The following is a 17,500-nucleotide window of genomic DNA, read 5'->3' as shown; positions in this document are numbered from 1 at the left end:
TAGTTAGGTTGTCCCACCAAAAGCCACCAGCAACATTCTGGGATAGACCCTAAAGAGAGCGTTCCAAGAATGTTAGGAATTGGTTCCCAGAAACGAACGTCAGGGGAACATTCTGTGTTTGCTGCGCTAGTTAATGTATGTGCTCACGTGTGTTTCTCCAGGTCTTGCTTTGACGTATATTTTGGAGAACAGCTATAAACCCGAATCTGGATCCAGACCTGATGTTCCTAAAATTGGAATTCTGATCACGGATGGGAAGTCCCAGGATGATGTTCGTGCTCCAGCTCAGAGATTGAGAGACGCTGGAATTGAATTGTTTGCTATCGGTATCAAACATTAAACATGATGTAGACCAGATTTAAAGATTCTGTTTGCTCTTGTCCATGTGATGAATCTGTGGATCTGCAGGTGTGAAGAACGCTGATGAGAACGAGCTGAGAGCCATCGCATCTCCACCAGAGGAAACTCACGTTTATAATGTGGCAGATTTCAGCGTGATGAGTTCAATCGTGGAGGGACTCACCAGAACCGTCTGTGATCGAGTGACTGAACTCAGCAAAGAGATCAGCGGTTAGTTCCTGTGTGACTCTTTCTACTGCAATGCTACTTTTAAAAGACATTTCCAGGTCAAATACAGTTTATTCTCTATGTGTTTATTCCCTAATCTTATCCGCAAAGCTCTGTTTACCAACTCCATCCACGGGACTGACATCAGTAACACTTAAGCAGAAGTTCATCAGCTTAGAAAAGTAGTTCCACCTCAATAGGACAATTCAACTTAATAATAACAATAATGCACTGATTAAATAATGGAAGCACTTGAACAAAAACACACGCATCACATTTCTGCTCTTAAACCCCTCAGGAAACTCTTACCCCATAGACTTGTATTATAAGCTCAGTACTGCATATATACACAGAAAACCCCATCATGAGCATCACACGCCTCGTTTGCTGCAGACGTCAATGAAAATAATTGAGTGGTGACTCACCATCTTATCACGTGACTTGTTGAGTGTGTTACCGTGGAGACGTAGCACGTGTGGAGGCTTCACGCTATTCTCCGCGGCATCCACGCACAACTCACCACACGCCCCACCGAGAGCGAGAACCACTTTATAGTGACCACGAGGAGGTTACCCCATGTGACTCTACCCTCCCTTGCAACCGGGCCAATTTGGTTACCCCATGTGACTCTACCCTCCCTAGCAACCGGGCCAATTTGGTTACCCCATGTGACTCTACCCTCCCTAGCAACCGGGCCAATTTGGTTGCCCCATGTGACTCTACCCTCCCTAGCAACCGGGCCAATTTGGTTGCCCCATGTGACTCTACCCTCCCTAGCAACCGGGCAAATTTGGTTACCCCATGTGACTCTACCCTCCCTAGCAACCGGGCTAAATTGGTAACCCCATGTGACTCTACCCTCCCTAGCAACTGGGACAATTTGGTTACCCCATGTGACTCTACCCTCCCTAGCAACCGGGACAATTTGGTTACCCCATGTGACGCTACCCTCCCTAGAAACCGGCCCAATTTGGTTGCTAAGGAGACCTGACTGGAGTCACTCAGCACGCCCTGGATTCAAACTCATGACTCCAGGTGTGATAGTCAGCGCCAATACTCACTGAGATAGTGGCCTTCATTAATAATCACATGGGTCATGTAGCGACCTGCTTTTCCAGAAGTGAGAAACTAGCATCAAAACACACACAAAACACAAAGGGCTTCAAAATAAAAGCTCATTTAAATGGAAAAAAGTTTGTCAGAGATATATTACTACTGTATAGTTATGTAAAATGCACTATAATGCTACTGCTAATAATAATAATAAATCAATAGAAATGTATTGTAGTTGTGTTTGATATCTCATACCTGTGACGTTGTTCTTTACTGACACAAATAACTCCAATGTTTTATTTTGGATTGTGTGGTGAGCTTCTGTAGAAAAGCATTTCAGTTCATAAAAATAATACTGTATTAGGTTAAAAATATTGTGTATTTATTTATTAGTTTTTTAAAGAATTTAGTTTATTTAAACACCATTTTGGTGATAAATTGAAATAAACAGTTGATATTGAATTCAGGTAAAATGCAGTAAAATATCAGGTATGGTACTCAAAACAATGACATTGGGACATCCCGATTTAGGACCTGTTGTGCTGAAAGTCAGGCAGTTAATTCAGAGGTCAGAGAGGTCAGGCTCTTTGGAAGGGTCAAAGGTCTGTCAGAAAGTTTCATCATGCTAAGATGGAGATGCAGGTAAAGTTTATGTTCTTTATTTGTGCTTTTTCAGGTGAGGTAGTTTCATATACCCAACCAGATGCTCCCAGTGACCTTGTGACCTCGGAGGTCACGGCCAGGAGCTTCCGTGTATCATGGACTCCCGCTGTAGGACAGGTGGAGAAGTACAGAGTGGTGTATTATACACCCACAGGATCCAAACCGGAGGAGGTCAGTGGTCAGAAAGGTGTTGAGACACGTGTGAGTTTAATGTGTCAATGTTGTTGCATTATCAAACAAGTGTCATGTGTTCAGACAAATCCTGCTGGAGCTATTCTATCTATCCCCCTTTCTCCCAATCTGGAACGCCCAATTCCCACTACTTAGCAGGTCCTCGTGGTGGCGCGCTTACTCACTTCCGGGTGGTGGAGGACGAGTCTCAGTTGCGTCTGAGACGTCAATCGGCGCATCTGATCACGTGACTCGTGCATGACACCGCAGAGACTCACAGCATGTGGAGGCTCATGCTACTCTCCACGATCCACACACAACTCACCACACGCCCCATTGAGAGAACCACTAATCACCACCATGAGGAGGTTACCCCATGTGACTCTACCCTCCCTAGCAACCAGGCCAATTTGGTTACCCCATGTGACTCTACCCTCCCTAGCAACCGGGCCAATTTGGTTACCCCATGTGACTCCACCCTCCCTAGCAACCAGGAAAATCTGGTTACCCCATGTGACTCTACCCTCCCTAGCAACCTGGAAAATCTGGTTACCCCATGTGACTCTACCCTCCCTAGCAACTGGGATAATCTGGTTATTCCATGTGACTCCACCTTCCCTAGCAACCAGGAAAATCTGGTTGCCCCATGTGACTCTACCCTCCCTAGCAACTGGGACAATTTGGTTGCCCCATGTGACTCTACCCTCCCTAGCAACCGGGCCAATTTGGTTACCCCATGTGACTGCACCCTCCCTAGCAACCGGGAAAATCTGGTTACCCCATGTGACTCTACCCTCCCTAGCAACCGGGACAATTTGGTTACCCCATGTGACTCCACCCTCCCTAGCAACCGGGACAATCTGGTTGCTAAGGAGACCTGGCTGGAGTCACTCAGCACGCCCTGGATTCAAACTCGCGACTCCAGATGTGATAGTTAGCATCAACACTCGCTGAGATACACACCAGCACCACCAACATCTGTTGTTATTGCGTTTCAAAACCAACAAACTTCTTTGGTTTAAAGTGTGACTGAAGAATATGTTTGTGGGCAGTATGTGTTCACTCACTCGTGTGTTGTGTAGGTTGTGGTGAAAGGTGGCGTGACATCGGTGGTGTTGAGTAATCTGAACTCTCTGACGGAGTATGAGATCGCTGTGTTTGCCATCTACAGTAACTCTGCCAGTGAAGCTCTGAGAGGCAGCAGGACCACATGTGAGCACCTCATCTATTATATATTTCACACAACATTCACCTCTGACCTTTGATACATGTGACCTATTATTCTACATACCCATCTTTTATTACACGTATGATTAGTTATTTAAACATCTCTGGTATTTTATGTATCTGAGCTGTTGTTTTTACAGCGGTCCATCTGATCTTTCGAGGAGGATGATGGGGGTCACACGTCTCTTTGTTGGGGGGGGGGTTCATGCAAAGATTTGATTTCATGCATGTTATTTCCGTACAGTTCTTGTGCAATCATGCCAAACTATACGTGATAGAAAGGTGCGCTCCTGCTTCTATATCAACAGTTGGAATAATGAAAGGGGAATAAAGACGCTCACACTTATTCAGCTGTGTTGCCTTCAGTGAACAATAGTTTAATCCTCAAGTTTCACATTTAGAGAAATATGTATTTTTATTTTTTGGGGATTTATTTTCCCCCTTTTTCTCCCAATTTGGCGTTCCCAATATTCCCAATGCGCTGTAAGTGCTCGTGGTGGTGTAGTGTTCATTATATGGTATTTTAATTATAACGAGTATGCAATTATGTACTGCAGCTGTCATTCGGTCCACGCCACATGTCCTATAAATATTCTGCCTCAGTTTATGAGCTGAATGAGAGCAGATGCAGTTTAACTCGATGATGACTGACGGTTTATATGCTGAATGCACATTATATGTCATTTCTCATGTTTAGATTCTGAGTGTATGGCGCTAATGTGATATATGGCCACATCATGCCTTGCACTGAGCCTCGTGACGTGCTTCTGCTTGAAATAGTGCGGCCGCTAGTCTCCCGTTGGATGTGTTTACATGCGCCGTAGCGACCTGGTTCCCCCATATTAGGCATGGGACTGTATATTGAATTTCGGTACTTGAGATTAAAGCGAATGGTTTCCTCCGTGTAATGTGTGTCCATCAAAGATGAGGCCACTCCACTTTTATTAAATAATGTGTCTTAATATCATCTGTTCTTTACATCATAATATATTAATATTAATCTCACGCAGCATGTATGCGCTAAAGAAACTGAGAGATTCTCGTTAATGCTGAAGCGGAACACCGTGAGCCGCTCCTTAATCTCTTAAAGGGACAGTAACCTCATTATCTCTTAAAGTGACAGTAACCTCATTAACTCTTAAAGGGACAGTAACCTCATTAAATCTTAAAGTGACAGTAACCTCATTAACTCTTAAAGGGACAGTAACCTCATTAACCCTTAAAGGGACAGTAACCTCATTAAATCTTAAAGTGACAGTAACCTCATTAACTCTTAAAGGGACAGTAACCTCATTAAATCTTAAAGTGACAGTAACCTCATTAAATCTTAAAGTGACAGTAACCTCATTAACTCTTAAAGGGACAGTAACCTCATAAACTCTTAAAGGGTCAGTAACCTCATTAAATCTTAAAGGGACAGTAACCTAATTAACGCTTAAAGGAACAGTAACCTCATTAACTTTTAAAGGGACAGTAACCTCATTAACTCTTAACTCTTTCCCCGCCAAACACGGAATTTTCCGGGTTTTATGAAAAAACGCTTCCCCGCCAAACACGGAATTTTCCGGGTATCCGTGTTTTAGGTGGTATACGGTAAGGAAGACCTGCACGCATGTTTTGAAAGAGTACGCAACTCTCTGATCAAAGAAACAGACTGCGATCGTCTCAAACGTGAAGTGGAACACCATACTAATACTAAAGCACTTGTTTGATAAAAATGCCTTTTTCTCAGCTTTTTGTCCGAAATGTTGTTTTTTACAAAACCTACCTCTGTTCAAGTGGCAATAAAAAAAGAACAAATGAAGATAAAATAAAATCGTTTTTTTTTTTTTGCCTAAAAGCAGAGGCTCAGATCTTTATTTTGATATATAGCATCTTCATATATTCATGGAAGAAAATATTCTGCGGGCAATTAAAATTTAGCGAAAATCATCAAAAACCCTGGCGGTGGCTGGCAACTTTTTTTAAAAACACTGGCGGGGAAAGAGTTAAAGGGTCAGTAACCTCATTAAATCCTAAAGTGACAGTAACCTCATTAAATCTTAAAGTGACAGAAACCTCATTAACTCTTAAAGGGACAGTAACCTCATTAACTCTTAAAGGGACAGTAACCTCATTAGACAGATTGTAGCTCATTATTCATGAACGCTTATAAGTTTGTGATCTTTTCTTACAGAGAAACTCTTATTTAAACTTTGAGCATTTATATTGTGTATTAATTAACTTTATTTTGATGAGAAATTATAATGTGCGTTTTGTCATTTAAGTGTTTTTATATCGAATCGTAATTATATAGAATCGTGACCTCATATTGTATATCGTGACATAATCATATCATCCCAGAGTAAATGTTTAAAGACAGGACTGCACCTTGTGTCTGTATGTTTGTGTTAATTGTTGTGTTTAATTGTCAGTGGCATTACCGATGGTGAATAATCTGGAGCTGTATGACATCACTCACAGTAGCATGCGTGTTCGCTGGCGAGAGGCAGAAGGGGCTTCTGGGTACATGATCCTGTATGCCCCTCTGATGGAGGGAGACACCGCAGATGAGAAGGAGGTGTAATACACACACACACACAGACACACACACACACACATACACACACACACACACAGACAAATACACACACACACAGAAAGTTACACACACAGTCTGTATGTAATTCCTTGTGTGTGTGTGTGCGTGTGTGTGTGTGTGTGTGTGTAGGTTAAGGTCACTGACTCTGTGACTCAGATAGAAATGGAAGGTTTGATTCCTGCCACTGAATACATTGTCACTGTTTACGCCATGTACGGAGAAGAGGCCAGTGACCCCATGACTGGACAGCAGACCACACGTGAGTGACACTGTCCGTTATAATAGTATTGGAGATCCCAAATCATAGTATGTTAAAAATGTAAACGGTGCCTTTAGTGTTGTCACGATACCAAAATGTCAGTAGTCGATATCGTGAATTGAGTCTGGCAAGTAAAATGTAGGACACAGTTTTGGAGAGTTTGTGTTTGTGGTCATTTTGAAATGTTGTGCTTTACATTATATGAATGTGAAACACTTTGGTGTACTCTGTTGTTTTAAATGTGATATAAATAAAGTTGAGATTAAAGTGCAAATGCTGTAGTAGACTTTAGAATAACCTGTTAAAAAACTGCTTCAATAAAAAAGTTTCGCACACGCGAAAGTAAAAAGGAAAACGAGCTAAAAAAGCTTCATTAACAGTTCTATATTAACTTGGTCATTGTTCATTAACTTCTTAAATCTGACAGCTCCTCTGCACCTGTGGTATTATGGGATGTAGTAGGTCATCTATCATGTGTGCTCTCTCTCAGTTCCTCTGTCTCCCGCTCGTAACCTGCGGATCTCAGATGTCAGTCACAGCTCGGCCAAACTCTCGTGGGATTCAGCGTCTCGTAAGGTCAAAGGTTACCGTATCGTTTATGTGAAGACGGATGCTGTCGAGACCAATCAGGTGAGAACACACACAATGATTGTGATGTTACTGATTGTCAACTGTGTCTTGACCTTTGAACCCTGTGTTTAACCTCAGGTTGAATTAGGAGCGGTCACCACACTGTTGCTACGCAACCTGACGTCTCTGACGGAGTACACCGTCGCAATCTTTGCCATTTATGATGAGGGACAAGCAGAACCGCTGACAGACAGCTTCACTACCGGTGAGGACACATACACTCACGTTTATGGGAGTTTCTTCAACTTTGGGCCTTTTGAGGGGGTCTGTGTATCTCAGCGAGTATTGCCGCTGACTTTCACACCTGGAGTCATGAGTTTGAATTCAGGGCGTGCTGAGTGACTCCAGTCAGGTCTCCTTAGCAACCAAATTGGCCCGGTTGCTAGGGAGGGTAGAGTCACATGGGGTAACTAAATTGGGCCAGTTGCTAGGGAGGGTAGGGTCACATGGGGGTAACCAAATTGGCCTGGTTGTTAGGGAGGGTAGAGTCACATGGGGTAACTAAATTGGGCCAGTTGCTAGGGAGGGTAGGGTCACATGGGGGTAACCAAATTGGCCTGGTTGCTAGGGAGGGTAGAGTCACATGGGGTAACCTCCTCGTGGTCACTATAATGTGGTTCTCGCTCTCGGTGGGGCATGTGGTGAGTTGTGTGTGGATGCCGCGGAGAATAGCAGGAAGCCTCCACACGCGCTACGTCTCCACGGTAACGCACTCAACAAGTCACGTGATCAGATTTGCAGATTGACGGTCTCAGATGTGGAGGCAACTGAGATTCATCCTCCGCCACCCGGATTGAGGCGAGTCACTACGCCACCACGAGGACTTGGAGCACATTGGAAATTGGGCGTTCCACATTGGGGAGAAAATCTAAAAAACATTCAGAGCTTAAAAGTTAAAAGTTGGAATAAAAATAGTAAAATGTGTTCTGTATGTCTTCTGTATGTGCAGTCATAATGTGCATGCATGTCGTTGTAGGGGAGGTTCCTCTGCCGTTGAATCTGAGGACCGCTGACGTGTCCACTGATAGTTTCAGAGTGATCTGGCAACACGCCGCGTCTGACGTCTCGTTCTACAGACTCACATGGAGACCTGCAGCTGGAGGAGAGACCAAAGAGGTACAACTCTTATCAGTACTATGCTAAAACTTTGATGCATCGATTACAGAATGTATAAGGGTCATGACGTACTGTTTTATAATTGAATTACCATCCCTGGATCCACTGATAATGTCAGTCATGTTTTACTCCCTGTCTCTGGCCCTCTGTCTGAAACACTCTTTTTAAAGTGTCTCCTCTAAATGTCAGTGCAAACGTCCTCTTGGCTAACAGCGTGCCGTGCTTTTAAATGCAGCCATGTTTGATTCTCAATCGGAAGAACCGATTCCACAGGGGCACACCAAACACCTCTGACTGTATTACACCAATAGCGCCGCCTGTGTCAAATTTGAGACGCTATTCTCTAAAGCCTGTGCATCATTAACATAATCAATATTTAGCTGAAAATCTGTTGTCTGCTCTCACCTGATGGACGTGTCCAGGTGTTTCTTAATGGAACAAATATTTGCAGAAATGTTCCTAAAATGCCCCCGTGCACTGTTTTTATGAGAGATATTTGCTAGTTTTAATAAAGTAATGATTATATTGTTACTGATATTTTAAAATGAGTATTTGCTGAATATAAGCAACTTGTGCTTGGTTTAAAGTTTGTATATTATTTTATTGAAAACGCATGTTGAAATCCATGAATTCAATATAATGCAACAGACTTTAGATCTCTCAATCAGCATTACATTACATTCATGCACACCACAAACACATCACAGGGGGTTGAAAATACATTTATATATAAGGAATAATTAAAGTGTGCACTCATATTTCACACATTTATCTGTCATTATAAAGATCTCATTATTTTACATCACAAGCAAAACAACACTTTTCAAATGTCCCGTTTGTAAATGTCAATATAGTGTTTGGTGCATAAAACACACAAGATAGAAAATTATTGAAAACAAATATTTGATTAATATTATATTTGATACTGTGATATATTTCCATATTTAAAGAGCAAGAAGAGGAAGATGGTCCAACTCATTTGGATCTCTGATAATACCCCAATATTTACCCCTGTAAACTGCAGTAACACACATGAATGGCGGAGAATGACCTTTAAAGATGTATCAAATACTATATATATATATAAAAAGGAAAAGTACGAGTTATTTTTATAGTTTGTCTAATGGTACTAAAAACTGTTTAATGTCAAAATAAATAAAGACTTCATCAAGCTTTATAGTGCTTTTATCCGCCCCAGTTTCGTTCCCCAGCTTTGTGAGTTTCACGAGGAACATTGTATTGCTCATGTCACGACCCCTTTAGTAATGTATTATAAAGATTAATAATAATATGCAATGTGTTACAGAGGACACTTCACTGACCGGTCAAACTCAGCGGTGTATTCTGTTAGTGTGTGTGTGTGTGTGTGTGTGTGTGATCCTGTATTATTACTCTTATTCTCTGTACATGTGCAAACTAAACCTCCATGTGCTCAAAGAATGCAAAGAATGGTCAGAAAATGCCACGATGCATTACATATGTCTAATCCAAAGCTGCGTTTGTGAGCCAGTGAAACCGGGGTATTTTCTGTGCATTTGTGTCTTCTGCAGATTTTGGACAATAATTATGAACTATAGCAAGCTCATTTTTGGATGCATTATCAGTTCTACCTACTCCATTAATTAAAATGTCATTCATTGTTCTCATTATAACATAACGCAGAATTGAGAGCTAATAAGAATCAGATTGTTCATCGCATCGTTGTGTCTCAGTTCTTGTTCCTCAAACATCTGTCTAATGTCTCTCTCTCTCTCTCTCTCTTCAGGTTCTCATCAATGATAACTCAAGCTCATATTTGATTACGGGTTTGAAGCCTTTGACTGAATATGAAGTTTCTCTGTCTGGGATGTACAGAGATGAATCTGAGAGTGATCCGGCGGAGATCAGTGAGACTACAGGTGATCATGTTCTGTTGTTTCTCTGAATCTGGCACAAGTGATTTAAACACCGTTCTCTATCTTTGTGTGTGGATTCAGATTTATTTCTGTGATTTTGTTTTAAAGTTGACAGAACAACAACAGTTGCCACAACGACCACCAGCACGACTACAGCCGGTAAACATCTCACATGTGAAGAGTAGAGACATTACGAGCTGCTACAGCATCACTGATATTGTGTGTGTGTGTGTGCGTGCGCGCGTGTGTGTGTGTGTGTGTGTGTGTGTGTGTGTGTGTGTGTGTGTGTGTGTGTGTGTGTGTGTGTGTGTGTGTGCGCGTGTGTGAGTGTGTATTTATCACTTTGTGGGGACCAAATGTCCCCATAAGGATAGTAAAACCCGAAATCTTTGACCTTGTGGGGACATTTTGTCGGTCCCCATGAGGAAAACAGCTTATAAATCATACTAAATTATGTTTTTTGAAAATGTAAAAATGCAGAAAGTTTTCTGTGAGGGTTAGGTTTAGGGGTAGGGTTAGGTTTAGGGGATAGAATATAAAGTTTGTACAGTATAAAAACCATTATGTCTATGGAAAGTCCCCATAAAACATGGAAACACAACATGTGTGTGTGTGTGTGTGTGTGTGTGTGTGTGTGTGTGTGTGTGTGTGTGTGTGTGTGTGCAGTGCTGCATCTAGCGCTCAGGAATCTGCAGTTGAGTGACATGACGACCTTCAGTATGCATGCATCGTGGGATTCTTTAGGTGCAAGTGTGCGTCAGTACAGAGTGTCTTACATCAGCACACGAGGAGACAGAGCAGAGCAGGTGGTGAGTGTCTCTCTGTCTCTCTCTCTCTCTCTCCCCATATGCATACTTCCCTACTAAATACATACCTGCACATGCATAGGTGGACACATGCTTGACAGACGCAATGCCCAATTCCCACTACTTAGTAAGTCCTCGTGGTGGTGCGGTTACTCGCCTCAATCCGGGTGGTGGAGGACGAGTCCCAGTGTCCTCTGCGTCTGAGACCGTCAATCCGCGCATCTGATCACATGACTCGTCGTGCATGACACCGCGGAGACTCGCAGCATGTGGAGACTGATATATTGAGAATACATCCTAATCATTCAGGATGCAGCATCATATGTGACGATTACAGTTTGTTAAATCAGCGGTGAAACAGGAATTAAACTGTCAGATGTGAAGGAGAATGTATGCGTATCGACACATATAATCGTCCCGTGCGTCCTCTCAAGCCTCCTCCTAAAGCTTCCTGTTTTTGCATTTATGCATCTGCTTTCTCATTCATTGCTCTGCATCTTACTTTTATCTCAAGAACACGTTTGGGCTAAACCAGTGTCAGATATTAACAACGGCTCAGCGCTGCCACTGAAGGTGACAAATATGACCCTGAAATTAAACATGGGCATAAAAATGTCACTTATGATTTCTATTTCTTATTTGTAACATCAGATGTATTTATTTTTATTCTAGACTTTGTATATACGGATCACATGAAATTATTAGATGTTCATTTAAGTTTGTAGGGAACCTCTTTTCTGATTATTCAGGTTGAACGTGTTTTCAAGGAATGGATTGATTTGAAATAATGTAACACAGTGATGATATTTATGTCACATTGTCATATTTTGTCTGGTTAGAAAAAACAATTCTTCATAATGCCCAAAAATGCCCTTAAAACAACTCCAGGGGGCAAATGTAACAGAAAAGCCTAAATAGCCTCTTTTATCTGAACATAAATGCTTTACATACTCAAGAAAATAATAATCATTAAAAATGCTTTTCTCAAAGTCACTTTAATGCTTCAGTGTTGTTTGCCAAAAATACCATCTACAATAATGCTTCACTTCAAATGTGCTTTTAAATATAATCGAATAACACTGAATAGCATATGTGGATAGATGTCACAAAAAGCAATGTCACCGTTTTCATCTGTACGGAGTTTGGATGAGTAGGATGTCTATATTTATCTGTCTGTATCATGAGACGTTCATGAGCAACACCCGATGACCTTCTGCATCCACTGGACACTTCAGAAGAATCACATAAATATAAAACATCAAGAACATCTCTAAGTGTTATATTGTACAATGGATATATGAGTGTTCAGATATCATGTTAAACCGCTCTGCTTATAGAGAAAACTGTTTTATTAATATCAGCATTTTATCTTAAAGGACACCTGTTATGCCCCTGTTCGCAGTATGTAATATGAGTCTCAGGTGTCCCCAGAATGTGTCTGAAGTTTCAGCTCAAAATACCCCACGGATCATTCAAGAGTTAGTTTGCCCATATAATCTTTAAGCTATTAAAGTTCAATTTATTTGGCTTGCTGTCCACGGAGGAGGAGCTCGATGAAGCAGCTTTAACTTGAGCTCTGAAGTACCCCCCTGGACTATTAATAGGAGATGATAAAGTGGGTAAAGTTGGAGTTGGGGAGGTGGAGGGATGCTGGAAACACCTGAGACAGAAGACGGGTAAAGAGCTGCTTATATACTCTGGCTGTTAATTGAAAGATTAGATGGACTCGTTCCTCCCAAAATTACGTTTAGGAACTTCAATTTATTATATCATGTTATAAAAGCCCTTTTTGGGTGGAATCAAATACACACTGATTTCGTGTGTGTCCCTTTAAATGCAAATGAGCTGCTGCTCCCCGCCCTCTTTCCAGAAGAGTGCTGTGCTTACAGCTCATGCTTCAGTTACTACGGCAACAACAGAACACTAGTGACACATTATTGTTCTCACTGTATAGGCGGATCTTTTGTGACGTCATTGTTTATGTTTGTCGCGTTGCATCATGGGAATCGTGTGGCAGGAAACACCGCTAGATACCTGTAATTTGATTGTTTTGCACGTTTGGAGGAGGATTTAGAGAAGAGGATGGTCACTCTTGCTGTGTGGTCGATTGTACGGCTCGTTGGGGGCCTGATAAAAAGTTTTTTCGAATTCCCTCCGAAAAGGATCGCGAAAAACGAAAGAAATGGTTGCGTGCAATTACGCGATTGAACCTAGTACATGCAGCATTTGTAAGTCCTATCCTGACAGCTGCTTCTACTTTAAACATTAAAGCTGCTACATGACTGCATGTTTCTCCAAGACTGGATTTGAAAGAAGGAGAAATGTGTAAGCTGTGATATACAGTTTTTCACCATAGTACAGACGCCATTGAAAGTCTCACACTGAACACAATTGAATTGGTACAACAGTCACTACATTTTCAATAAATAAATAAATGAGAACACTGATCAATGAAGACTTACCCGGCTTTGCAGTCGCAGTGAGCAGTGATTATTTCGCCGTTCTCTTTGGCGATCACCCACGGGAGATGCGAATCACGCTGTGACTCTGCTTGGCCAGGTCTAACCTCTGCTTTTAGCACGATCACTGCTTTCTGTTTGGCAGAAAAGATCGGCCCAACTTTTCGAGAAACAAAATAATCATAGGCCTCCAGACTTTTGAAAGCCTTTAATCTTTCATGAGTGAAGGGTCCAGGGGTTTCTATTAAATAAGAATAAATGTCTCCCCAGCAGATTGGTGGCCAAGACACGGGCGAGTCGGACCAACGTTTTTTGTCATCCCAGATCTCATATGGGCTTTGAATAACTTCGATTTTGTCACCAATACAAATTTTGAGCTTCTCTCCAAACCTCCTCCGGTCTTCAGATGTTAAAGTGCTTATATATTGTGGATTTCGCCCGCTAACTCTCTTGAAAGTGCTCGTCGCGTCTTTACAGCCTGCCATACTGTTTGTTTTGTTGCCACACAACCACTCGTGCATGCGTACAAAGATGTCAACAAAGATCCTCCTATCTGCTCCAGGACTGTGTGTACATCCCTCAGGGGAGGAGCTATGATAATAGGGGGAGTCCGTCACCAGACGTGGGTGTGGCCTGATCTAACGTGGCATCACTTTAGAGCAGAAAGGAAAAGCATTCATTTAACACAATGTTTTTGATGAATAGAAATATAAGAAAGACTTTTATCATTGTAGGAATGTTGTGTACACACACTGCAGACTCACATTTATATACAAACACCATGAAAATGTCAATTTTGCATAATAGTTCCCCTTTATGACTGCAAATGTGATATGGGAAAATATGTTTACCAATTATTTTCACCATTTAATCACAGTTTTGCCTGTACTACATCGCTGGACATGTCAACAACTCTAGCAACATTCAAACTCCAGCTTCAACTCTGAAAACCTTTTGTGTTTTGCCATATTTTAATAGTTTTTTCTTCGGGTTATGAAAGTATCTTCTGTGAGGTTCTTAACATGTGTTTATCTCTTCACAACACTGCTTTTATCTTCCATGAGACACAGCAGAACTATATTGAGCTCTATTTCTGAGGAAACTTCTGGAAACACTGCAGGCTCTCATCATAAAATGTGTTTGTCTTCTCCTCAGGACGCTTTTACAATAACATTCTCCATATCAAAACAGCTTTGATCGCTGGTGCTTTTCCTTCAGACTCTTCAGAACTCACTGAATAAATATATCCTCAAATATTTCCATCACACATGTTTCATGCGTTATGAGCGCTTCTGTCCAGACATAAACCTGCCGTAATAAAGATTCAATGAGAGGAGGTCAAATGACTGTTTTTGTTTAGTGTGTTCCTGACAGATAACTCAAAAAGAATTTTCTGGATCATTTTGTCATTTGGAGTCTTTAATATCTGTTTTCTATGCTGTTCTGCCTCACTGAAGTAACAGTTTACTGTGTCTGTTCTCTATGCATTTTCGTCTGACTGTTCATCTGATTGTTCTCGGCCCTGTTTTGTCTGTAACTGTTCTCTGGCATTTTTCTGTAGGTATTCTTTATGCTGTTTCATCTGACTGTTCTGTGTGCTGTTTTGTCTGATTATTGTGTTGTTTCATTTGACTGTTCTCTATCCTGTTTTGTCTGACTGTTCTTTAGCCTGTTTCGTCTGACTGTCTTGAGTTGATGGCTGTATTTCTGGTCCTGAAATACTTCCTCCAACATTTGAGAGGCTGCCATGTCCTGGAGCGTGTGGACAACACAGCGGCAGTCTCTTACATAAGCAATCAAGGAGGTCTACGGTCACACCAGCAAAACAGACTGGCATGGCAGATTATCCTTTGGGCCTAGGGCAAGCTCCTGTTAATCAGAGCAGCTTATATCCCTAGATGCCTGAATGTGGGAGCGGACTTACTGTCCAGACAAAAAAATACAGAGGGAGAATGGAAACTCGAGATTTTATGTAGCAGAGTTGGACCCCTTCACCTCCCATCAAACAGGGCAATGTCCCCTCTACTTCTCTCTGAGTCACCCAGCCCCCCTGGGTCTGGACGCGATGGCACATACATGGCCCAAAATGCGCCTTTATGCATTCCCTCCAGTTTCTCTGCTCCCGAGAGTTCTACCCAGGGTTCGCCAACAAGGATCTGGCCTCTTATTGATAGCGCCACGTTGGCTGAACAGAGTTTGGTTCTCGGATATTATAGATCTCTGCGACGGCTCACCTTGGGCAATACCGCAGAAGAGGAACCTTCTGTCACAAGCGCAGGGGACAATATTTCATCCCCGGCCTGAGTTGTGGAATCTTCATGTTTGGCACCTGAAGGGGACCAACTGAGGGACACTGGGTTTTCACCTAAAGTTATTGAGGCCATTCTGAGTGCTAGGGCTCCTTCTACTAGAAGACGTTATGCCAATAAATGGGGTGTCTTTGGAAGGTGGTGCTCTGCACGTAATGTAGATCCAGTTAACTGCCAGATTGCTTCAGTTCTGGAATTTTATGCAGGAAAAATTTTCAGCAGGCATATGCCCTGGGACTCTCAGGGCTTATGTGGCAGCTCTATAGGCTTGCCACACCTTGACTGAAGGGGTGTCACTGGGGAAACTTTCTTTGCTCACTCGCTTTGTTCGTGGAGCTATGCGACCGAGACCTCCTATTAGGGCCAGGATCCCATCATGGGACCTATCTATATTCCTTGAGGGTCTGGTTGAGACCACTTTTGAACATCTAGAGTCAGTGTCCGACAAGCTTCTGACTCCGAAGATGTTTTTTCTTATGGCTATTACTTTAAAAAGAATTGGGGATTTGGAGGCTTTGTCTGTCTTGCCATCCTGCTTAGACTTTCCCCCTGGAATACTGAATCCTCATCCTGACTACCTGCTTAAGGTTCATTTCTCGACCATACATCCGGTCACTCTTGAAGCCTTCTGTCCTCTGCCGTTTATAAGCCGGATCTGGAGAAATTTCACAGACTGTGTCCAGTCCGTGCTCTTCAGGCCTACGTCCACTGCACTAGCCAGTGGCTTATGTCAGGACAACTATTCGTCGGCCATGGAGGCCATAACAGGGGGTGGCTGCCACAAAACAGACAATGTCACAATGGGTGAAGGATGCTATTGCCCTGGCCTATGAGGCGTGCGGTCAAACTTCGCCAGCAGGCATCAGGACTCACTCTACCAGAGGGGTCGCCACCTCTAAAGCCTTGGCTAGAGGTGTCCCTCTGCAGCATGTTTGGGATGCAGCAGGCTTGTCCTCTCCGCATACATTCATAAGATATTATAGTTTGGATGTTCATGTCACTCCGGGCTCTTACGTTCCTTGAGTCTACATCACAAGCTCATGTCTGAGACCTCTCGTGCTCTTGTGAGCACACGCTACACAACTGTAAGGGGTCCAGACACCCACAGTTCAGCGGCATGAGTATTCTCGTTCCCAAAGTGCTGAATCAAGTGCAGCATTGAGTGCAGCTTTTGATAAGGGAATGTCTCGGGTTACTTTGCTGTAACCCTTGTTCCCTGAAAAAGCGGAACGAGATGCTGCGCTTCATTGCCACACTGAGGATGTCCCAGGACTGCTCTTCAGGCAAAATACCTGACAATGCACCTGTGGCATATCTATTTATAGCCCTGGTACTGGCGCATTCTGATGATGTCACCAACAGAGGCTATAAATTCTAGTCAATTTTATTGACGTGTTGCACACATATTCACAGCTGGTCACCCCTAAAAGACGTTCCCAAAGCGCTGAATCAAGCGCAGCATCTCGTTCCACTTTTTTAGGGAACAAGGGTTACAGCAAAGTAACCTGAGATGTTCTTTGTGCTGTTTGTTTGTTCTCTGCAGTTTTGTTTGTGTCTATTGTACATGTGCATTACAGTAACTGTTTTCTCTATTTTCTCTGTGCTGTAGTCGATGGTTCCTGCAGGTCAGACGTCATTATTGCTGCAGCCTCTTCTGTCAGACACAGAGTATCGTGTCAGTGTCTCAGGGGTCTACAGTGATGGACAGGGCCCTGTCATCACACGCGTCGCCCGCACATGTGAGTGTCGTCCATAGTGACTCCT

General features: G+C 42.6%; 1 protein-coding gene across 1 annotated transcript in view; it reads left to right on the top strand.

The window, feature by feature from the left end:
* The window catches only part of LOC127619698 (collagen alpha-1(XIV) chain), a 73,626-nt gene that overhangs the window by 23,766 nt on the left and 32,360 nt on the right, over window positions 1-17,500 (top strand). Inside the window, exons 8-20 of the mRNA XM_052092649.1 lie at window positions 162-326; window positions 409-570; window positions 2,297-2,454; window positions 3,537-3,666; window positions 6,096-6,241; window positions 6,392-6,521; window positions 7,012-7,151; window positions 7,230-7,356; window positions 8,128-8,267; window positions 10,033-10,165; window positions 10,271-10,321; window positions 10,829-10,971; window positions 17,346-17,475. Coding sequence (XP_051948609.1) covers window positions 162-326; window positions 409-570; window positions 2,297-2,454; window positions 3,537-3,666; window positions 6,096-6,241; window positions 6,392-6,521; window positions 7,012-7,151; window positions 7,230-7,356; window positions 8,128-8,267; window positions 10,033-10,165; window positions 10,271-10,321; window positions 10,829-10,971; window positions 17,346-17,475 — 1,755 coding nt within the window. The remainder of the gene's footprint in view (window positions 1-161; window positions 327-408; window positions 571-2,296; window positions 2,455-3,536; window positions 3,667-6,095; window positions 6,242-6,391; window positions 6,522-7,011; window positions 7,152-7,229; window positions 7,357-8,127; window positions 8,268-10,032; window positions 10,166-10,270; window positions 10,322-10,828; window positions 10,972-17,345; window positions 17,476-17,500) is intronic.

This window comes from Xyrauchen texanus, chromosome 26, assembly GCF_025860055.1.
Source record: "Xyrauchen texanus isolate HMW12.3.18 chromosome 26, RBS_HiC_50CHRs, whole genome shotgun sequence".
In the NCBI taxonomy this organism is placed as follows: domain Eukaryota; kingdom Metazoa; phylum Chordata; class Actinopteri; order Cypriniformes; family Catostomidae; genus Xyrauchen; species Xyrauchen texanus.
This window is presented reverse-complemented; position numbering and strand designations above follow the sequence as displayed.